Source organism: Aquarana catesbeiana, linkage group LG07 (assembly GCF_042186555.1).
Source record: "Aquarana catesbeiana isolate 2022-GZ linkage group LG07, ASM4218655v1, whole genome shotgun sequence".
In the NCBI taxonomy this organism is placed as follows: domain Eukaryota; kingdom Metazoa; phylum Chordata; class Amphibia; order Anura; family Ranidae; genus Aquarana; species Aquarana catesbeiana.
This window is the reverse complement of record NC_133330.1, coordinates 346018572-346042666: the sequence shown is the minus strand read 5'-3', so window position 1 is coordinate 346042666 and position 24095 is coordinate 346018572. Positions and strand designations below refer to the sequence as shown.

The following is a 24095-nucleotide window of genomic DNA, read 5'->3' as shown; positions in this document are numbered from 1 at the left end:
GGGGGCGGGGTACGCTCTGGAGCGGGGGCGGGGTACATTTAGGAGCGGGGGCGGGGTAGGGTACATTTAGGAGCGGGGCGGGGTACATTTAGGAGCGGGGGCGGGGTAGGGTACATTTAGGAGCGGGGGCGGGGTACGCTCTGGAGCGGGGGCGGGGTACATTTAGGAGCGGGGGCGGGGTAGGGTACATTTAGGAGTGGGGGCGGGGTACGCTCTGGAGCGGGGGCGGGGTACATTTAGAAGCGGGGGCGGGGTAGGGTACATTTAGGAGTGGGGGCGGGGTACGCTCTGGAGCGGGGGCGGGTACATTTAGGAGCGGGGGCGGGGTACGCTCTGGAGCGGGGGCGGGGTACATTTAGGAGCGGGGGCGGGGTACGCTCTGGAGCGGGGGCGGGGTACATTTAGGAGTGGGGGCGGGGTACGCTCTGGAGCGGGGGCGGGTACATTTAGGAGCGGGGGCGGGGTACGCTCTGGAGCGGGGGCGGGGTACATTTAGGAGCGGGGGCGGGGTACATTTAGGAGCGGGGGCGGGGTACGCTCTGGAGCGGGGGCGGGGTACATTTAGGAGCGGGGGCGGAGTAGGGTACATTTAGGAGTGGGGGCGGGGTACGCTCTGGAGCGGGGGTGGGGTACATTTAGGAGCGGGGGCGGAGTAGGGTACATTTAGGAGTGGGGGCGGGGTACGCTCTGGAGCGGGGGCGGGTACATTTAGGAGCGGGGCGGGGTACGCTCTGGAGCGGGTACATTTAGGAGCGGGGGCGGGTACATTTAGGAGCGGGGGCGGGGTATGCTCTGGAGCGGGGGTGGGGTACATTTAGGAGCGGGGGCGGGGTAGGGTACATTTAGGAGTGGGGGCGGGGTACGCTCTGGAGCGGGGGCGGGGTACATTTAGAAGCGGGGGCGGGGTAGGGTACATTTAGGAGTGGGGGCGGGGTACGCTCTGGAGCGGGGGCGGGTACATTTAGGAGCGGGGGCGGAGTAGGGTACATTTAGGAGTGGGGGCGGGGTACGCTCTGGAGCGGGGGCGGGTACATTTAGGAGCGGGGGCGGGGTACGCTCTGGAGCGGGGGCGGGTACATTTAGGAGCGGGGGCGGGGTAGGGTACATTTAGGAGTGGGGGCGGGGTACGCTCTGGAGCGGGGGCGGGGTACATTTAGAAGCGGGGCGGGGTAGGGTACATTTAGGAGTGGGGGCGGGGTACGCTCTGGAGCGGGGGCGGGTACATTTAGGAGCGGGGGCGGGGTACATTTAGGAGCGGGGGCGGGGTACGCTCTGGAGCGGGGGCGGGGTACATTTAGGAGTGGGGGCGGGGTACGCTCTGGAGCGGGGGCGGGGTACATTTAGGAGCGGGGGCGGGGTGCATTTAGGAGCGGGGGCGGGGTACATTTAGGAGCGGGGGCGGGGTACGCTCTGGAGTGGGGGCGGGGTACATTTAGGAGCGGGGGCGGAGTAGGGTACATTTAGGAGTGGGGGCGGGGTACGCTCTGGAGCGGGGGCGGGTACATTTAGGAGTGGGGGCGGGGTACATTTAGGAGCGGGGGCGGGGTACGCTCTGGAGCGGGGGCGGGGTACATTTAGGAGCGGGGGCGGAGTAGGGTACATTTAGGAGTGGGGGCGGGGTACGCTCTGGAGCGGGGGCGGGTACATTTAGGAGTGGGGGCGGGGTACGCTCTGGAGCGGGGGCGGGTACATTTAGGAGCGGGGGCGGGGTACGCTCTGGAGCGGGGGCGGGTACATTTAGGAGCGGGGGCGGGGTACGCTCTGGAGCGGGGGCGGGGTACATTTAGGAGCGGGGGCGGGGTACATTTAGGAGCGGGGGCGGGGTAGGGTACATTTAGGAGTGGGGGCGGGGTACGCTCTGGAGCGGGGGTGGGGTACATTTAGGAGCGGGGGCGGGGTAGGGTACATTTAGGAGTGGGGGCGGGGTACGCTCTGGAGCGGGGGTGGGGTACATTTAGGAGCGGGGTGGCGGGGTACGCTCTGGAGCGGGGGCGGGGTACATTTAGGAGCGGGGGTGGGGTACATTTAGGAGCGGGGTGGCGGGGTACGCTCTGGAGCGGGGGCGGGGTACATTTAGGAGCGGGGGCGGGGTACACTCTGGAGCGGGGGCGGGGTACATTTAGGAGCGGGGCGGGGTACATTTAGGAGCGGGGGCGGGGTAGGGTACATTTAGGAGTGGGGGCGGGGTACGCTCTGGAGCGGGGGTGGGGTACATTTAGGAGCGGGGTGGCGGGGTACGCTCTGGAGCGGGGGCGGGGTACATTTAGGAGCGGGGGTGGGGTACATTTAGGAGCGGGGGCGGGGTACATTTAGGAGCGGGGGCGGGGTAGGGTACATTTAGGAGTGGGGGCGGGGTACGCTCTGGAGCGGGGGTGGGGTACATTTAGGAGCGGGGTGGCGGGGTACGCTCTGGAGCGGGGGCGGGGTACATTTAGGAGCGGGGGTGGGGTACATTTAGGAGCGGGGTGGCGGGGTACGCTCTGGAGCGGGGGCGGGGTACATTTAGGAGCGGGGGCGGGGTACACTCTGGAGCGGGGGCGGGGTACATTTAGGAGCGGGGCGGGGTACATTTAGGAGCGGGGGCGGGGTATGCTCTGGAGCGGGGGCGGGGTACATTTAGGAGCGGGGGCGGGGTACATTTAGGAGCGGGGGCGGGGTATGCTCTGGAGCGGGGGCGGGGTACATTTAGGAGCGGGGGCGGGGTACATTTAGGAGCGGGGGCGGGGTATGTTTAAGATTTGTTTTGGAATGACGTCATACACAGACTAAGGAGGATTTTTTTACAGACATTTCTGAATGGGATTTGTCAGATATTTTATGAATGGAGGTTTTTTATTTTTGTGGTGACTGGCCCTTTAAGCTGCCTGCGTCTGTCATCGCCCCCTGCCGCTGGCCGCCGGGATCAGCGCTGTCAGCCGAGGCTTTTCCCCTGTGATTGGTTTAGATCTCCGTCAGTCTGCGGTTCGGATCAGTCGATTGGCCGGAGGGTGATACGGCAGATCCCCGCCCCCCTCAGCCACGGCGGACCAATCTCCGGAGAGCAACGTTCTATTTACTAACTTTCGGCTACGCAGCCTTGCCGCGCCCCCTTCTCCCCATTGGCCAAGAGGTGAAATAGGCGGGAAGGGTGGGAGAGGGGGGCGAGCCATATTTACTAGAGTTCTGTCTTGTGATTGGCGGGGCGGACGAGCCGTAAGTCAGGAGCGACGAGGTGTGATTGGTGGGGGGGCGGGGAGTAGTGGGCGGTACTCGCTGGAGGTTCCCGCCCCCTTTTAGAGCTGCGTTGATCGCTGAGGAGAGTCAGAGCTCCGAGGAGCAACATGGCGGCCGGAGAGTGACGGCGGGGGGCCAGGGGCCACACACACTCGGTGAGTCACAGGGGCCACACTGACCAGACAAGAGAGATACACAGGAGCTGGACTGGGGGGGCCACACTGAGACATTGAGGACTACAGGGGCCCCACTGAGACTGGGGGCCACTCTGCTCTACAGGGGCCCCACTGAGACTGGGGGCCACTCTGCTCTACAGGGGCCACACTGAGACTGGGGGCCACTCTGCTCTACAGGGGCCACACTGAGACATTGAGGACTACAGGGGCCCCACTGAGACTGGGGGCCACTCTGCTCTACAGGGGCCCCACTGAGACTGGGGGCCACTCTGCTCTACAGGGGCCCCACTGAGACTGGGGGCCACTCTGCTCTACAGGGGCCCCACTGAGACTGGGGGCCACTCTGCTCTACAGGGGCCTCACTGAGACTGGGGGCCACTCTGCTCTACAGGGGCCCCACTGAGACTGGGGGCCACTCTGCTCTACAGGGGCCCCACTGAGACTGGGGGCCACTCTGCTCTACAGGGGCCCCACTGAGACTGGGGGCCACTCTGCTCTACAGGGGCCCCACTGAGACTGGGGGCCACTCTGCTCTACAGGGGCCACACTGAGACTGGGGGCCACTCTGCTCTACAGGGGCCACACTGAGACATTGAGGACTACAGGGGCCCCACTGAGACTGGGGGCCACTCTGCTCTACAGGGGCCCCACTGAGACTGGGGGCCACTCTGCTCTACAGGGGCCCCACTGAGACTGGGGGCCACTCTGCTCTACAGGGGCCCCACTGAGACTGGGGGCCACTCTGCTCTACAGGGGCCCCACTGAGACTGGGGGCCACTCTGCTCTACAGGGGCCCCACTGAGACTGGGGGCCACTCTGCTCTACAGGGGCCCCACTGAGACTGGGGGCCACTCTGCTCTACAGGGGCCCCACTGAGACTGGGGGCCACTCTGCTCTACAGGGGCCCCACTGAGACTGGGGGCCACTCTGCTCTACAGGGGCCCCACTGAGACTGGGGGCCACTCTGCTCTACAGGGGCCCCACTGAGACTGGGGGCCACTCTGCTCTACAGGGGCCCCACTGAGACTGGGGGCCACTCTGCTCTACAGGGGCCCCACTGAGACTGGGGGCCACTCTGCTCTACAGGGGCCCCACTGAGACTGGGGGCCACTCTGCTCTACAGGGGCCACACTGAGACTGGGGGCCACTCTGCTCTACAGGGGCCACACTGAGACTGGGGGCCACTCTGCTCTACAGGGGCCACACTGAGACATTGAGGACATGGTGTACTACAGGGGCCACTCTGTATGAGACACACTGATCATCAGGGGGCTCCAATGGTATACAGGGGCCAAAGTAGAGGGACGCCTTGTTGCTGTATCAGGGGCCACATTCCTCTACACGGGTCACACTGGTCCTCATTGCTCTATTAGGGGACACTCTAAGTTATCAGAGATTGCAGTGGGATAGAGAGACCGCACTGAGCCAAGGGCCACACTTAGCAGTTGGGGCCGGACTTCTCTACCAGGGGCCACTACTGCATTGTACACTCTGGGCTTTTGGAGATCACCCTGGTCATCCAGGGGCCACAGTGATTCTCAGGGCCCTTATTGCTCTACCAGGGGAAGCACTCATCAGCTGGGGTCCCCTCTGCTCTATCAGGGGCCACATTGAGTTATTGGCGGACATAGTGGGCTGCTCTACCGGGGGGGGCCCACACTGCTCTACCTGGGGGGGGCCCACACTGCTCTACCTGGGGGGGGCCCACACTGCTCTACCTGGGGGGGCCCACACTGCTCTACCTGGGGGGGGCCCACACTGCTCTACCTGGGGGGGGCCCACACTGCTCTACCTGGGGGGGGCCCACACTGCTCTACCTGGGGGGGGCCCACACTGCTCTACCTGGGGGGGGCCCACACTGCTCTACCTGGGGGGGGCCCACACTGCTCTACCTGGGGGGGCCCACACTGGTCTACCGGGGGGGGGGGCCCACACTGGTCTACCGGGGGGGGGGCCCACACTGGTCTACCGGGGGGGGGGCCCACACTGGTCTACCGGGGGGGGGGGGCCCACACTGGTCTACCGGGGGGGGGGGCCCACACTGGTCTACCTGGGGGGGCCCACACTGGTCTACCGGGGGGGGGGCCCACACTGGTCTACCTGGGGGGGCCCACACTGGTCTACCGGGGGGGGGGCCCACACTGGTCTACCTGGGGGGGGCCCACACTGGTCTACCTGGGGGGGGCCCACACTGGTCTACCGGGGGGGGGGGCCCACACTGGTCTACCGGGGGGGGGGGGGGGCCCACACTGGTCTACCGGGGGGGGGGGGCCCACACTGGTCTACCGGGGGGGGGGGGGCCCACACTGGTCTACCGGGGGGGGGGGGCCCACACTGGTCTACCGGGGGGGGGGCCCACACTGGTCTACCGGGGGGGGGGGCCCACACTGGTCTACCGGGTGGGGGGGGGGCCCACACTGGTCTACCGGGGGGGGGGGGCCCACACTGGTCTACCGGGGGGGGGCCCACACTGGTCTACCGGGGGGGGGGCCCACACTGGTCTACCGGGGGGGGGGCCCACACTGCTCTACCGGGGGGGCACACTGGGGTTGTACTACGCTCTGGTATAGGTTGGTGATATATATTGGTATTGTGGATTGTACTGCGCTCTGTCATGTCAGTGATATCTGTTTGTATTATGGAGTCACATGAAGTATGATTGTACTATGCTCTGGTATAGGTTGGTGATATATATTGGCTTGCTGTATTCTGATGATGGAGATTGATGATTGAATTGTACTGCGCTCTGCTATATGTTGCTGATATACATCTATATGTTGCTGATATACATTGTATGTAGTATAGGATACCTTGTGCTGTACACCACCACAGTATATGTCCTCCCCATAGAGGATTTTTCTGCTCCATCCCGGTGACCCCCAAACCCAGAGTCTCCCCCTTCTCTGGGGTACGGATTTGGGGGGGGGGCGAGTCTCCCCCTTCTCCGGGGTACGGATTGGGGGGGCGAGTCTCCCCCTTCTCCGGGGTACGGATTTGGGGGGGGGGCGAGTCTCCCCCTTCTCCGGGGTACGGATTTGGGGGGGGGGCGAGTCTCCCCCTTCTCCGGGGTACGGATTTGGGGGGGGGGCGAGTCTCCCCCTTCTCCGGGGTACGGATTGGGGGGGGCGAGTCTCCCCCTTCTCCGGGGTACGGATTGGGGGGGGCGAGTCTCCCCCTTCTCCGGGGTACGGATTGGGGGGGCGAGTCTCCCCCTTCTCCGGGGTACGGATTGGGGGGGCGAGTCTCCCCCTTCTCCGGGGTACGGATTGGGGGGGCGAGTCTCCCCCTTCTCCGGGGTACGGATTGGGGGGGCGAGTCTCCCCCTTCTCCGGGGTACGGATTGGGGGGGGCGAGTCTCCCCCTTCTCCGGGGTACGGATTGGGGGGGCGAGTCTCCCCCTTCTCCGGGGTACGGATTGGGGGGGGCGAGTCTCCCCCTTCTCCGGGGTGCGATTGGGGGGGGCCCGAGTCTCCCCCTTCTCCGGGGTGCGGATTGGGGGGGGCCCGAGTCTCCCCCTTCTCCGGGGTGCGATTGGGGGGGGCCCGAGTCTCCCCCTTCTCCGGGGTGCGATTGGGGGGGGCCCGAGTCTCCCCCTTCTCCGGGGTGCGGATTGGGGGGGGGCCGAGTCTCCCCCTTCTCCGTGGTGTAGATGGGGGGGGGGGGGGGCCGAGTCTCCCCCTCCTCCGTGGTGTAGATGGGGGGGGGGGGGGCCGAGTCTCCCCCTCCTCCGTGGTGTAGATGGGGGGGGGGGGCCCGAGTCTCCCCCTTCTCCGGAGTGCGGATTGGGGGGGGGCCGAGTCTCCCCCTCCTCCGTGGTGTAGATGGGGGGGGGGGGCCGAGTCTCCCCCTCCTCCGTGGTGTAGATGGGGGGGGGGGGGCCGAGTCTCCCCCTCCTCCGGGGTGCGGATTGGGGGGGGGGGCGACTCTCTCCCTTCTCAGGGGTGCGGATTGGGGGGGCGACTCTCTCCCTTCTCAGGGGTGCGGATTGGGGGGGGCCCGAGTCTCCCCCTTCTCAGGGGTGGGGATTGGGGGGGCGACTCTCTCCCTTCTCAGGGGTGCGGATTGGGGGGGCGACTCTCTCCCTTCTCAGGGGTGCGGATTGGAGGGGGCCCGAGTCTCCCCCCTTCTTTGGGGTGCGGATATGGGGGGGGGCCCGAGTCTCCCCCTTCTTTGGGGTGCGGATATGGGGGGGGGCCCGAGTCTCCCCCCTTCTTTGGGGTGCGGATATGGGGGGGGGGGCCCGAGTCTCCCCCTTCTTTGGGGTGCGGATATGGGGGGGGGCCCGAGTCTCCCCCTTCTTTGGGGTGCGGATGTGGGGGGGGCCCGAGTCTCCCCCTTCTTTGGGGTGCGGATGTGGGGGGGCCCGAGTCTCCCCCTTCTTTGGGATGTGGATGTGGGGGGGGCCGAGTCTCCCCCTTCTTTGGGGTGTGGATGTGGGGGGGGGGGCGAGTCTCCCCCTTCTCCGGGGTGCGGATTGGGGGGGGCCCGAGTCTCCCCCTTATCAGGGGTGGGGATTGGGGGGGGCCCGAGTCTCCCCCTTCTCCGGGGTGCGGATTGGGGGGGGCCCGAGTCTCCCCCTTCTCCGGGGTGCGGATGGGGGGGGGGCGAGTCTCCCCCTCCTCCGGGGTGCGGATTGGGGGGGCCCGAGTCTCCCCCTTCTCCGGGGTGCGGATTGGGGGGGGCCCGAGTCTCCCCCTTCTCAGGGGTGGGGATTGGGGGGGCGACTCTCTCCCTTCTCAGGGGTGTGGATTGGGGGGGCGACTCTCTCCCTTCTCAGGGGTGTGGATTGGGGGGGCGACTCTCTCCCTTCTCAGGGGTGCGGATTGGGGGGGCCCGAGTCTCCCCCTTCTTTGGGGTGCGGATATGGGGGGGCCCGAGTCTCCCCCTTCTTTGGGGTGCGGATATGGGGGGGGGCCCGAGTCTCCCCCTTCTTTGGGGTGCGGATATGGGGGGGGGCCCGAGTCTCCCCCTTCTTTGGGGTGCGGATATGGGGGGGGGGCCCGAGTCTCCCCCTTCTTTGGGGTGCGGATATGGGGGGGGGCCCGAGTCTCCCCCTTCTTTGGGGTGCGGATATGGGGGGGGGGGCCCGAGTCTCCCCCTTCTTTGGGGTGCGGATATGGGGGGGGGGCCCGAGTCTCCCCCTTCTTTGGGGTGCGGATGTGGGGGGGGTAGTCTCCCCCTTCTTTGGGGTGCGGATGTGGGGGGGGGCGAGTCTTCCCCTTCTTTGGGGTGTGGATGTGGGGGGGGGGGGCGAGTCTTCCCCTTCTTTGGGGTGTGGATGTGGGGGGGGGTAGTCTCCCCCTTCTTTGGGGTGCGGATGTGGGGGGGGTAGTCTCCCCCTTCTTTGGGGTGCGGATGTGGGGGGGGGGTAGTCTCCCCCTTCTTTGGGGTGCGGATGTGGGGGGGGTAGTCTCCCCCTTCTTTGGGGTGCGGATGTGGGGGGGGGTAGTCTCCCCCTTCTTTGGGGTGCGGATGTGGGGGGGGGTAGTCTCCCCAAGTACACTTATTTACTCTGGAAGTAAGTATTTATGGAGAGCTGGAAGCCGCTTTCAGGGGTCGGAGAGTGGTGCATTATCCCATGGCAACCAGTCGGCAAGCAGATCGCTGTCCAGGCTGCTCTAAGCTGGTTGTTGTTACCCCCCCTCCCCCCTCCCTGTATATATCCTCATTGCACTTTGCCCCGTGCTCCTGTATACAGTACCTGTGAGGGTGACCTCCCGCACGCGGCTCGTCCTGGAACGTGATCCGCCCCTTTCATCAACACAGATCCGGACAAACCGGTATTGTATGAGACCGCTGTGCCAGGGAGACCTGCCAGCCGGGTACAGCGGGCAATGCCAACCCTGCAGAGTGCATCGGGGGGGGGGGGGGAATAAAGAGCCCCCTCCTGGCTGGTATAAAATAACACACGGCAGTCTGCAGGTGAGATGATCAGTACAACGATCGATCTACTAATCCCTTCATTGTGCTCCATGTGATCGTTCACTACAACCCCCATCTTCCCATAAGATGATCAACGACCTGGAGAGCTGACCGAACGCCTTTCCAACATCCACTCCATTCCGGGACATTTCCCTGCTTGTAGCGGGATGATCTGCAGCTGCGGGCTGATATCTCCCCGATACCGTTCTCAGAGGCGGCGGTCGTCTCTTGTAAAATCAATCCCAGTGCCTAACTAGCCACTCAATCGCTATTACAAGCAGTGGGGGGTGGGGGGGTGGGGCTTAGATCTCTCCATAAAGAGGACCTGTCACCACCTATTACTGTCACATGGGATGTTTACATTCATTATAGACCCCAGATCTCTCCATAAAGAGGACCCGTCACCTCCTATTACTGTCACATGGGATGTTTACATTCATTATAGACCCCAGATCTCTCCATAAAGAGGACCTGTCACCGTCTATTACTGTCACATGGGATGTTTTACATTCATTATAGACCCCAGATCTCTCCATAAAGAGGACCCGTCACCTCCTATTACTGTCACATGGGATGTTTACATTCATTATAGACCCCAGATCTCTCCATAAAGAGGACCTGTCACCTCCTATTACTGTCACATGGGATGTTTACATTCATTATAGACCCCAGATCTCTCGATAAAGAGGACCCGTCACCATCTATTACTGTCACATGTGATGTTTACATTCATTATAGACCCCAGATCTCTCCATAAAGAGGACCCGTCACCTCCTATTACTGTCACATGGGATGTTTACATTCATTATAGACCCCAGATCTCTCCATAAAGAGGACCCGTCACCGTCTATTACTGTCACATGGGATGTTTACATTCATTATAGACCCCAGATCTCTCCATAAAGAGGACCTGTCACCTCCTATTACTGTCACATGGGATGTTTACATTCATTATAGACCCCAGATCTCTCCATAAAGAGGACCTGTCACCATCTATTACTGTCACATGAGATGTTTACATTCATTATAGACCCCAGATCTCTCCATAAAGAGGACCCGTCACCGTCTATTACTGTCACATGGGATGTTTACATTCATTATAGACCCCAGATCTCTCCATAAAGAGGACCTGTCACCTCCTATTACTGTCACATGGGATGTTTACATTCATTATAGCCCCCTAGATCTCTCCATAAAGAGGACCTGTCACCCCCTATTACTGTCACATGGGATGTTTACATTCATTATAGACCCCAGATCTCTCCATAAAGAGGACCCGTCACCGTCTATTACTGTCACATGGGATGTTTACATTCATTATAGACCCCAGATCTCTCCATAAAGAGGACCTGTCACCTCCTATTACTGTCACATGGATGTTTACATTCATTATAGACCCCAGATCTCTCCATAAAGAGGACCTGTCACCATCTATTACTGTCACATGAGATGTTTACATTCATTATAGACCCCAGATCTCTCCATAAAGAGGACCCGTCACCGTCTATTACTGTCACATGGGATGTTTACATTCATTATAGACCCCAGATCTCTCCATAAAGAGGACCTGTCACCTCCTATTACTGTCACATGGGATGTTTACATTCATTATAGCCCCCTAGATCTCTCCATAAAGAGGACCTGTCACCCCCTATTACTGTCACATGGGATGTTTACATTCATTATAGACCCCAGATCTCTCCATAAAGAGGACCCGTCACCGTCTATTACTGTCACATGGGATGTTTACATTCATTATAGACCCCAGATCTCTCCATAAAGAGGACCTGTCACCTCCTATTACTGTCACATGGGATGTTTACATTCATTATAGACCCCAGATCTCTCCATAAAGAGGACCTGTCACCCCCTATTACTGTCACATGGGATGTTTACATTCATTATAGACCCCAGATCTCTCCATAAAGAGGACCTGTCACCGTCTATTACTGTCACATGGGATGTTTACATTCATTATAGACCCCAGATCTCTCCATAAAGAGGACCTGTCACCCCCTATTACTGTCACATGGGATGTTTACATTCATTATAGACCCCAGATCTCTCCATAAAGAGGACCTGTCACCTCCTATTACTGTCACATGGGATGTTTACATTCATTATAGACCCCAGATCTCTCCATAAAGAGGACCCGTCACCTCCTATTACTGTCACATGGGATGTTTACATTCATTATAGATCCCAGATCTCTCCATAAAGAGGACCTGTCACCATCTATTACTGTCACATGGGATGTTTACATTCATTATAGACCCCAGATCTCTCCATAAAGAGGACCTGTCACCGTCTATTACTGTCACATGGGATGTTTACATTCATTATAGACCCCAGATCTCTCCATAAAGAGGACCTGTCACCTCCTATTACTGTCACATGGGATGTTTACATTCATTATAGACCCCAGATCTCTCCATAAAGAGGACCTGTCACCATCTATTACTGTCACATGAGATGTTTACATTCATTATAGACCCCAGATCTCTCCATAAAGAGGACCCGTCACCGTCTATTACTGTCACATGGGATGTTTACATTCATTATAGACCCCAGATCTCTCCATAAAGAGGACCTGTCACCTCCTATTACTGTCACATGGGATGTTTACATTCATTATAGACCCCAGATCTCTCCATAAAGAGGACCTGTCACCCCCTATTACTGTCACATGGGATGTTTACATTCATTATAGACCCCAGATCTCTCCATAAAGAGGACCTGTCACCGTCTATTACTGTCACATGGGATGTTTACATTCATTATAGACCCCAGATCTCTCCATAAAGAGGACCTGTCACCCCCTATTACTGTCACATGGGATGTTTACATTCATTATAGACCCCAGATCTCTCCATAAAGAGGACCTGTCACCTCCTATTACTGTCACATGGGATGTTTACATTCATTATAGACCCCAGATCTCTCCATAAAGAGGACCTGTCACCCCCTATTACTGTCACATGGGATGTTTACATTCATTATAGACCCCAGATCTCTCCATAAAGAGGACCTGTCACCTCCTATTACTGTCACATGGGATGTTTACATTCATTATAGACCCCAGATCTCTCCATAAAGAGGACCTGTCACCATCTATTACTGTCACATGGGATGTTTACATTCATTATAGACCCCAGATCTCTCCATAAAGAGGACCTGTCACCTCCTATTACTGTCACATGGGATGTTTACATTCATTATAGACCCCAGATCTCTCCATAAAGAGGACCTGTCACCGTCTATTACTGTCACATGGGATGTTTACATTCATTATAGACCCCAGATCTCTCCATAAAGAGGACCTGTCACCGTCTATTACTGTCACATGGGATGTTTACATTCATTATAGACCCCAGATCTCTCCATAAAGAGGACCTGTCACCTCCTATTACTGTCACATGGGATGTTTACATTATAGACCCCAGATCTCTCCATAAAGAGGACCTGTCACCGTCTATTACTGTCACATGGGATGTTTACATTCATTATAGACCCCAGATCTCTCCATAAAGAGGACCCGTCACCACCTATTACTGTCACATGGGATGTTTACATTCATTATAGACCCCAGATCTCTCCATAAAGAGGACCCGTCACCACCTATTACTGTCACATGGGATGTTTACATTCATTATAGACCCCAGATCTCTCCATAAAGAGGACCTGTCACCTCCTATTACTGTCACATGGGATGTTTACATTCATTATAGACCCCAGATCTCTCCATAAAGAGGACCTGTCACCGTCTATTACTGTCACATGGGATGTTTACATTCATTATAGACCCCAGATCTCTCCATAAAGAGGACCTGTCACCGTCTATTACTGTCACATGGGATGTTTACATTCATTATAGACCCCAGATCTCTCCATAAAGAGGACCTGTCACCTCCTATTACTGTCACATGGGATGTTTACATTCATTATAGACCCCAGATCTCTCCATAAAGAGGACCTGTCACCTTCTATTACTGTCACATGGGATGTTTACATAATAGACCCCAGATCTCTCCATAAAGAGGACCTGTCACCTCCTATTACTGTCACATGGGATGTTTACATTCATTATAGACCCCAGATCTCTCCATAAAGAGGACCTGTCACCTCCTATTACTGTCACATGGGATGTTTACATTACTAGTGACTGCAATAAGTGATCAAAAAACAAACTGTAAACTGCCCCCCTCCCCCCTGTGCTCCGGTGCATGTAAGTTATCACAGCAAACATCAGATTATTGGCAGTAATTCTAGCACCAGACCTCTGTTCGTATAAAGTGGTGGCCCCTCCATATGGGGCGCAAGGGCTCCCCCCCCCCCCCAGTCCATGTGCCCTGCTCCTAATCTACATGCATTTTTTTTCAAAAAAAGTGTGGGCTTGAGGCGCTGAGCATTTCACCCCGAGCCCACCCCGTTGTGTGACAATAGCAAATTATTATTAAGGTCCTTAGACCCGTCACCTGATTGGCTGAGTGGAGAAGCTGAGGAGGAGGAGACGCAGGGTGAAGCCGCTTCCTGCGATCTAGATGGGACAAGTGCAGGGCTGGTGACCAACTGGGGGGGCTGCAGGGGTTTGTGTGGATTGTTGGATGCCCCCCCCCGCCAACAAAAAAATATAAACCACCAGGCGCCAATGGTGGTAACCTGTAAAGCAGGGGTCTCAAACTGGCGGCCCTCCCGCTGTTGCGAAAGTACAAGTCACATGAGGCATTGCAAGACTGACAGTTACAAGCATGACACCCCCAGGCAGAGGCATGATGGGACTTGTAGTTCTGCAACTGCCGGGGGGGGGCGCCAGTTTGAGACCCCTGCTGTATAGGCTTTTAAAGCGTTGCCTGTATATTCCCTGAAAATAAGCCCGGGTCTTATATTCATTTTGGCAACAAAAGACACAGTAGGGCTTATTTTTGGGGTAGGTCTTACCATGTAATGTGCTGTCTTCTCTCCCTGCCTGACAGGAATCTCCAGTGTGAACCGAGTTATTTGTAAAATCCTACAATCCCCTTTATTACAGTATTATATAATGTACAATGTTTGTGTTTCTGTAATATAATTGTGCCAAATACATTGGTGATAGCGCCGCTCTGAGCTTCTGTGACCCGCCGGAGCTCTCCGCTCCCCCCGGTATTATATAACAGAAACGCACACATTGTACGCTATATACTCCTGTAATAGAGCGGGTTAAAGGATTTCTACAAGCATTTTAAACTAGGGCTTATTCTCGGGGAAACACTCGGCAATCTTACAGCGTGACGTGTTTAGTATCTATTTGGCGTAACATCATCTTTTATATTTTACCAAACAATTGTGTTTGTTTTTTTTTTTTTGTTTTTTTTGTGCATTAAAATTCAGAAAAGTGTATTTTTCGCAATAGAAAATTGTTTGAAAAACGCTGTGCAAATACCGTGTGACATAAAAAATTGCAACCCCCCCATTTTATTCTCTAGGGCCTCTGCTTTAAAAAAAATATAAATTATCTTTGGGGGTTATAAGTAATTTTCTAGCAAAAAATACTGATTGTTAAATGTGTCGGAAAAGGCCTGGGGGGGGGGGGGGAGTGGATATCATTAGAAATTGTCGTTCTCCATCAGTGACGTTCGATCTCTTATCTAACAGTTAAATCGGAGGATTGGACAGATAAGCTGGATACACACTATACAACTTTTATTAGATTTTTTATTTAGATTTACCATCAGCTATGTAGTAGAAGGGCCGGCCTGATTGTATACAAATTGAGAGTGTTTAGGTGTGACCTCATATTAGATGGTTTTGGTAAATCTAAAGAAAATTGTATAGTGTGTATCCAGCTTCTCGTTTTATCCAGAGTGAGCAAAAAAAAAACGAAGGATGAGGATAGAGTAGTTTTTTTTTTTTTTGTCGTTGCTTCTGATTGGAACGAACATTTCTGGTGTTTTGCGCTGGTCAACGTTCATCCGGAAGCAGAATGTTCGTTCTATTAAAATCGAAAGAGAGTATTCAATGGAAAAGTGGTTCTGAATGATTCGGGTCTGTGAAGGCGTCATCGAACGGTCGGATGAACAATATTTTATCGTTCTACAGGTGCAAGGCCAGATTAAAATCCCCAAGACTGCTGCTGGGTGCCGCCATCTTGGATGTGATGTCGGGGGCCCCAGCGGACTTGGAGGTGTCATTTAAGTGACACTTTATAGCCAGCGGTGGTCAACTTGAGAATGATAGATAGAGGGGCCTCATGTGCACCCCGTGACACTTCTGGGGGGCAGCACAATAGCAGCAAATTTTCACACCCCAATATTTTGGTCCTGCTGCATTTTTTGCAGAGTATTGCAGTTGCACTGAAGTTGGAGTAAAATAACCTCCAGCATTGGGGTCAGTGGGGGGCAATAATGATCCCCAGCTTTGGTGTCTGGGGGGGCAGTAGTGACCCCCAGCTTTGGTGTTTTGGGGGGCAGTAGTGACCCCCCCAGCTTTGGTGTTTTGGGGGGGGGCAGTAATGACCCCCCCAGCTTTGGTGTTTTGGGGGGGGGCAGTAATGACCCCCCAGCTTTGGTGTTTTGGGGGGGCAGTAATGACCCCCCAGCTTTGGTGATTTGGGGGGGCAGTAATGACCTCCCCAGCTTTGGTGTTTTTTGGGGGGCAGTGATGACCCCCAGCTTTGGTGTCGGGGGGGGCAGTGATGACCCCCAGCTTTGGTGTCGGGGGGGGCAGTGATGACCCCCAGCTTTGGTGTCAGGGGGGCAGTGATGACCCCCAGCTTTGGTGTCGGGGGGGTGGGCAGTGATGACCCCCAGCTTTGGTGTCGGGGGGGGGGGGGGTATTGATGATCCCCCAGCTTTTTATTTTAAAGTTGGTAACAGGGTCTCTACCACCAACCATCTCCCCCCATAGTACACTTGAAGGACGGAGGCGGCACAAGACTCTTTATTTTAACAAAATGACATCTAAAAACACAACAAATCGTCCATCTTGGGATCAGACTGCAACATTGTAACGTTTTGTCCAATCTGGAGGACAGAGTGCACCAGGCCGGGATCGATGTCTGCGGTTATCTTTTGCTTGGTGATCAAATACCAATCAGGATTTCTGCTGTCCAGAATGCACCAATGAAGGGGACCCCAGGGCCCCCGAAACGTGTCAGATTTTTATAATACAGTATTACAGACAGAAGTATATCTGCATGATCTGCGGCTGGCACATTCTTCCTGGCATATTTAGTCTTTACCAGGGATACCCCGGCTACTCCAGGTGACGGCGGCCTCTCGCCTTTATGTCCTGATGACGGCGGCCTCTCGCCTTTATGTCCTGATGACGGCGGCCTCTCGCCTTTATGTCCTGGTGACGGCGGCCTCTCGCCTTTATGTCCAGGTGACGGCGGCCTCTCGCCTTTATGTCCAGGTGACGGCGGCCTCTCGCCTTTATGTCCTGGTGACGGCGGCCTCTCGCCTTTATGTCCAGGTGACGGCGGCCTCTCGCCTTTATGTCCTGGTGACGGCGGCCTCTCGCCTTTATGTCCTGGTGACGGCGGCCTCTCGCCGAAATGCCAGTTATCGACATTTTCTTTTATCAGCGCTGTCATTATGTGAGGAAAGGAAAGCTGATCAGCGGCTTTCCAGTTACAGGGGACATTTACACTGATCATCAGTGCCGCCCCGTCCGTGTGCATCAGTGCAGAAGAAAAATTACTTTTTTGCAAAATTGTATAACAGAAACAAAGAACTTTTATTTTTATTAAAAAATTTACAATCCTCTGATACTCCCGGCTGTGGGCGGGTTCTTGGTGATCTCGCTTACAATGTCTGACTCCTGGTCCTGCGGTGTATGCGATGACATCAGAGTGCTGACGGGAAGAGACAGCGGGGGGCCCCAGAAAGGTGGAGTCTGCAGGAGCTCTAGACAGAAATGGGGATTTAACGCTTGCATTGCCAATGTCCGGTATTGGGAAGGGTTGGTACGTCTGTCAGTTTACTTCCTGTCTCAGTGACCACAGAGGAAGTAAGGGAAAAACCCTCCCTCTTTGGGGACACAGCAGTGTAAATAGGTGGAGGTCCTCGCTCTTCCCCGCTCCTCTTTACTTTGTGTCCCCATTGTAGAGATTTTATTCACGTCCTGTCTCGGAGGGGGGGGGGGGATTTCCTCATTGGGCATCAGACAGCAATAAACACTTGAAAGGTGTTCTGGGACTTGTAGTTCAGCGGGTGTCAGAGGGCCATCAGGCAAAGTGGTGTCGTTTCCATAGTCGCAGCTCTGGGAGAGAGGGAGACCAGAACGCGTTTACTAAACATCAGTTATTGGTTGTGAGTGCCGAGGGTTATCTATGAGGCCGCTTAAATGAAGTGAATGTGTGTGTGCTCCGGATTGCTGGAAGGTCTGCAGAACATTGTTCGGCTCGCTTAGGACGATCGCTAGAATTCACTTTCTTTTGTTCCCAGTTTTGAAGAAAGAATTCCTAAACTAGCAAACATACGACCCGTGTTCTGTGTATTCCACATGTTCATACGACCCGTGTTCTGTGTATTCCACATGTTCATACGACCCGTGTTCTGTGTATTCCACATGTTCATACGGCCCGTGTTCTGTGTATTCCACATGTTCATACGACCCGTGTTCTGTGTATTCCACATGTTCATACGACCCGTGTTCTGTGTGTTGCACATGTTCATACGACCCGTGTTCTGTGTATTCCACATGTTCATACGACCCGTGTTCTGTGTATTCCACATGTTCATACGGCCCGTGTTCTGCGTGTTCCACATGTTCATACGACCCGTGTTCTGCGTGTTCCACATGTTCATACGGCCCGTGTTCTGCGTGTTCCACATGTTCATATGACCCGTGTTCTGCGTGTTCCACGTGTTCATACGACCCGTGTTCTGCGTGTTCCACGTGTTCATACGACCCGTGTTCTGCGTGTTCCACGTGTTCATACGGCCCGTGTTCTGCGTGTTCCACGTGTTCATACGGCCCGTGTTCTGCGTGTTCCACGTGTTCATACGGCCCGTGTTCTGCGTGTTCCACGTGTTCATACGGCCCGTGTTCTGCGTGTTCCACGTGTTCATACGACCCGTGTTCTGCGTGTTCCACGTGTTCATACGACCCGTGTTCTGCGTGTTCCACATGTTCATACGACCCGTGTTCTGCGTGTTCCACATGTTCATACGACCCGTGTTCTGCGTGTTCCACATGTTCATACGACCCGTGTTCTGCGTGTTCCACATGTTCATACGACCCGTGTTCTGCGTGTTCCACATGTTCATACGACCCGTGTTCTGCGTGTTCCACATGTTCATACGGCCCGTGTTCTGCGTGTTCCACATGTTCATACGACCCGTGTTCTGTGTATTCCACATATTTATTCTATATGACCCGTGTTCTGTGTATTCCACATGTTCATACGGCCCGTGTTCTGTGTATTCCACACATTTATTGAATTTTTTTCCCAAGTATACATGTTTTATTGATTTTAGTGTACAGGGAAGACCACAATAGAGCGGTCACCGTCACATTTGTACTTTATTACGCTCGTGCAATCAGTCATCCACAGGGTGATATATTACAGATACGTTCAATACTTTCATTGGGCGATGAACTGTGCCGGGTTGTTACAGTAATCGATCGTGTGCTGCCTCGTCCCTGTAGTTCTATATTTCTAAGAATGAGCAGAAAACCGTTCTATGAAAAAGAGAAGAGAGAAACATAGAGGGAGGGGGGAAAGGGGGGTGGTACAGGGATGTTTTGTGTGAGTCTGGCTGGTGATGGGGGGGTGGTTTGGGGGAGTCCGGCTGGTGAGGGGGGGGTGGTATAGGGGAGTTTTGGGGGAGTCCGGCTGGCGGTGGGGGGGGGCGGTACAGGGGAGTTTTGGGGGAGTTGGCTGGCAGTGGGGGGGTGGTACAGGGGAGTTTTGGGGGAGTTGGCTGGCAGTGGGGGGGTGGTACAGGGGAGTTTTGGGGGAGTTGGCTGGCAGTGGGGGGGTGGTACAGGGGAGTTTTGGGGGAGTTGGCTGGCAGTGGGGGGGTGGTACAGGGGAGTTTTGGGGGAGTCCGGCTGGCGGTGGGGGGGGTGGTACAGGGGAGTTTCGGGGGAGTCCGGCTGGCGGTGGGGGGGGTGGTACAGGGGAGTTTTGGGGGAGTCCGGCTGGCAGTGGGGGGGTGGTACAGGGGAGTTTTGGGGGAGTCCGGCTGGCAGTGGGGGGGTGGTACAGGGGAGTTTTGGGGGAGTCCGGCTGGCAGTGGGGGGGTGGTACAGGAGAGTTTTGGGGGAGTTGACTGGCGGTGGGGGGTGGCACAGGGATGTTTTGGGTGAGTCTGGCTGGTGAGGGGGGGGTGGTACAGGGGAGTTTTGGGGGAGTCCGGCTGGCGGTGGGGGGGAGTTTTGGGGGAGTCCGGCTGGCGGTGGGGGGGTGGTACAGGGGAGTTTTGGGGGAGTCCGGCTGGCAGTGGGGGGGTGGTACAGGAGAGTTTTGGGGGAGTTGACTGGCGGTGGGGGGTGGCACAGGGATGTTTTGGGTGAGTCTGGCTGGTGAGGGGGGGGTGGTACAGGGGAGTTTTGGGGGAGTCCGGCTGGCGGTGGGGGGGTGGTACAGGGGAGTTTTGGGGGAGTCCGGCTGGCAGTGGGGGGGTGGTACAGGAGAGTTTTGGGGGAGTTGACTGGCGGTGGGGGGTGGCACAGGGATGTTTTGGGTGAGTCTGGCTGGTGAGGGGGGGTGGTACAGGGGAGTTTTGGGGGAGTCCGGCTGGCGGTGTGGGGGAGTTTTGGGGGAGTCCGGTTGGCGGTGGGGGGGTGGTACAGGGGAGTTTTGGGGGAGTTGGTTGGCGATGGTCCTCCAGCAGTCCTATGTGTAAGTGAACCTGTATCCTCCACTTATCTAAGAGCCGAGTAGTGAAACTCCCAGATAAAATGAACATACTCCACAATCTCCACATTTTTGGTGCTCTTCCTCTTTTATTTTGTGCTGTGAGGACGAGGTCCTCCAACTTTTTTATATCTTCTCCCTTCCGCAGCCAGGTACCAATAGGGGGCGCTGTCTGTTGTTTCCGGAATAGGGGAATACAGGCTTTAGCGGCATTTAATAAGTGTGGCACTATTGATATTTGGTATGGTTTCGCTGGGATTTTGGTAACGTGGAGTAATAAGGACGGATCATCTGGAATATTGCAGCCTGTACATTTTTGGGTTAAATTCCGGACAGTTTGTCCAAAAATTATTCAAACAAGGAAACTGCGCTTAGGACAGGTCTGTGGGGTCAGAAGCCAAAGGTTGCTGCCTCCCTCACACAAAGTTCCTAAAAGGATACTTTGCAAAGCATAACAAATTATAGAGAATGGGTATGACGGCGCTACCTCTAAGTTTTAAACAGGGACAGCCTAAAGTTAAGTGACTCAATGAACGTGGTTTATGGAATATTGCACACATAGAGAGAAGTTTTCCCCTTATATTAAGGATGTCACTTCAGCAGATGAATATGTGCAGCTGGATTTATGCTGCAGGTATATGACAAACACTCAGGTGTCGCACAGAAAATGATGTGGTCTTACAGCATCTAGTAGTGAGGCCAGAGGCTGTGTTACCTATAGTGCATTTATTAAACCATATATCATGTGCTAAATTCCTGTGTTGAATCCGTAGCCATATCAAGCATTAGAAAACACCCGGAAGTAGTGTATTGCAAATATAAATACCATACAACACATGCAAGTTAAATCTCCTTAATCAAAGACCATAAGTAAGGCCTGAGGCTTGCATATATATACACAACTGCAAATAGTAACGTAACTAGAAATAATAACACAAAAATCACAGCAGTTATATCTCGGGCATATTATAACAGTCCCATATGTTGGCAATATCTTAAATAAATCCCCAATGGTGACTATGGTGCTGCAACAATTTGCCTGGTGACTCTCGTGCTCCCCCTCTTGGTAGCCTACTCACCAGCTCCCAGAACCCCGCCGGGGGTATTACGCCTTTAATATAATATGCTGGGTTGTTTTCCTTGTTGCTTCCTCTGGTGGATGCTTATGATGTACTCAGCTCCCCACGTCTCACATAAGGGTAATGCGATTATGCTGGAAAACGAGTCGCTTGCCGCTATATTTTATGTTGGATGTTTCCTGGGCTTCTTACTCTGTAAATATGTCGCTTCCCCTCGTAAATAGACAAAAAAGACTACCATGGTGTGATAAAGTTTAAAACTTTATTTAAAACTTACGTGCCCGTACAGTGACTTAGCACGTGGACAAAAATAGGTTCAAATAAGCAAACAGAAAAAATAATTTTAAATACCAAAAAGTAAATAAAAAATAAAAAATAAATAAAAAGTAAAAATTAAAAAGTCCAGGCACCAAATGTGCACTCAGTCCAGATGGACAGCATAAGTTGCCAGACGTTAAAACAGGGTGAAAGAGTCCCTCCTAAAAGGCATAAGCAGTGAGGTGGGGGGTAAATAGCTCCCCAGCTGCTGGTAGCTTCCTCCTCTCTCACATGCCTAGGAGCTGACTAGCAGAGCCGAGACATTGTCCAAAAATGTCTCGGCTTAGGGCATGACCCAAAAGATATGACGGATCGATCCTCTGTCCGCCTGTCACCTCCCACAACCTGTGGTGGTCGGGTGATATGTGTGTAACAATTGTGGTGTAGAATACCACCTAGTCAGGATATTATGGTCTCCTGTAGTTTCGTACATACCGACGATTTTAAAGAAAATCTAAGGATAGATTGTTCCACCTCTGTGAAGGTGCGGCTCAGGTCTGCTTCCACTTCTGTGGGAAGAAAGACGGTTGTGGTGGTTCGGATGGGGAATTGAGTAATCCATACATTTTTTTTTTAGGTGGCACTTGTGGCAGGGTGCCGTCTTCCATCCGATATGCTTCAAAGGTCGTCAAGGTCCGAATATAGCGGCTGGGATTTGCTAGAGAGTAAAAAATGATGCAACCGGTTTGCGCTCCAAAAAGGAAGTTGGAAGCGCCCATTCTCACCCATCGGGGATTGAAGAGAAGGCCAATGATTACCTTCCAGAAAATGGGGGGGGGGGGGGGGGGGGGCACGATCTCGACCCATCTGGGAGAGTGACTGGAATTCAGACAGACGAATGCTGAGTTGTCCAAAATAGGGAACAGTTGGGATTCTCTGGTGGAGAGCGAAGCTGAAGAGATAGCTTTGGATCTTAGATGTATTGTGGCACCAATTAGGAGATGAGACTTCAGTGCATTCGATAATCCGGTGAAGAACCACACGATTCCTTTCTAGGGGAGAGCCGTCTGGGCCTCTTCTAGTTGTACCCAGATTTTATGTGCCGGCTCCAGTCAGTGATTCTACCCAAGTTAGATAAAATGTGATGGAATCTATCGGTTTGGAATAAGTAGAGAAATTTTGGGAGTCTACACATTATAATAAGGTTGCATCTACCGAACCAGGAATGCCACCTATCCGAGAGGACACGAGTCACGGTCAGTAGAGGTGGGAAATTTTAAGCTGATAGATGTGGGACAGATCACTGGGAATATAGGTGCCTCGATATTTGACAGCACATTTCTGTCAATGTGAATCCCTTATTTATTCTATAAAGAGAAGAGAGAAATGGTATACAGAATATATACCGTATATACTCGAGTATAAGCCAAGTTTTTGGTGTGCAAACCCAGTGGAACTAGCTCTGCAACATATCCAAAGCTGGGGTTCCTACCCTGTTTCCCCGAAAATAAGACCTAGCGTGATTGTCGGTGATATAAGCCCTACCCCCCAAACTATAACTGTATAACTATTTCTAGAAATGAAACGGATATCTATGTAAATATAATATTATATATAACATAACATCTCCTTTTTTTTTTTTTTGCAGAAGTTGTGAATACCAGGAAAATCCCAACATTGATCCGCCCCAAAAATGTGAGCGCGGCTCGTCTTTTCCCCCCTCCCCCCTTCCCCCCAGCCGAACATCTCAGGGAAGAATGGATCGAAATAAACGAAACTCGATCGCCGGCTTCCCCCCTCGCTTGGATCGGCTTGACGACAGCGTCGGAGACGGGGGCATCGCGCCGGTCGGGAGGTCCTACTCCTCGTCATCCTACAGAGCCTTGATCAGCGCCTTCTCCTGCCTCACCCGACTCGATGACTTCACCTGTGAGAAGATCGGCTCCGGATTCTTCTCCGAGGTGTTCAAGGTAAGCGGAGAATTATTCTGACAGCATCTCGCCTGATGACATCTACCCTTTGCTGGACGGCCCCCAGTGCTTTATACACAGAGGGTGTCAGTCACTGACCCCCGGGGGGGGGGGGGGGTCCGAGAGAATCAGTGTAGCGGCTCCTCCCCTTCAGTCTTGCACAGGTGTAGCGGCTCCTCCCCTTCAGTCTTGCACAGGTGTAGCGGCTCCTCCCCTTCAGTCTTGCACAGGCGTGGCGGCTCCTCCCCTTCAGTCTTGCACAGGCGTAGCGGCTCCTCCCCTTCAGTCTTGCACAGGCGTAGCGGCTCCTCCCCTTCAGTCTTGCACAGGCGTAGCGGCTCCTCCCCCTTCAGTCTTGCACAGGCGTAGCGGCTCCTCCCCCTTCAGTCTTGCACAGGCGTAGCGGCTCCTCCCCCTTCAGTCTTGCACAGGCGTAGCGGCTCCTCCCCCTTCAGTCTTGCACAGGCGTAGCGGCTCCTCCCCCTTCAGTCTTGCACAGGCGTAGCGGCTCCTCCCCCTTCAGTCTTGCACAGGCGTAGCGGCTCCTCCCCCTTCAGTCTTGCACAGGCGTAGCGGCTCCTCCCCCTTCAGTCTTGCACAGGCGTAGCGGCTCCTCCCCCTTCAGTCTTGCACA

At 55.0% G+C, this 24095-nt stretch overlaps 1 protein-coding gene across 1 annotated transcript in view; it reads left to right on the top strand.

Moving 5' to 3' along the window:
- Positions 1–3236: 3236 nt before the first annotated feature.
- Positions 3237–24095, top strand: part of TESK2 (testis associated actin remodelling kinase 2) — a gene marked incomplete in the record, with an annotated part of 91137 nt that continues 70278 nt past the window's right edge. Inside the window, 2 exon segments of the mRNA XM_073593997.1 lie at positions 3237–3368; positions 23140–23461. Of these exon segments, the coding sequence (XP_073450098.1) occupies positions 23249–23461 (213 nt within the window).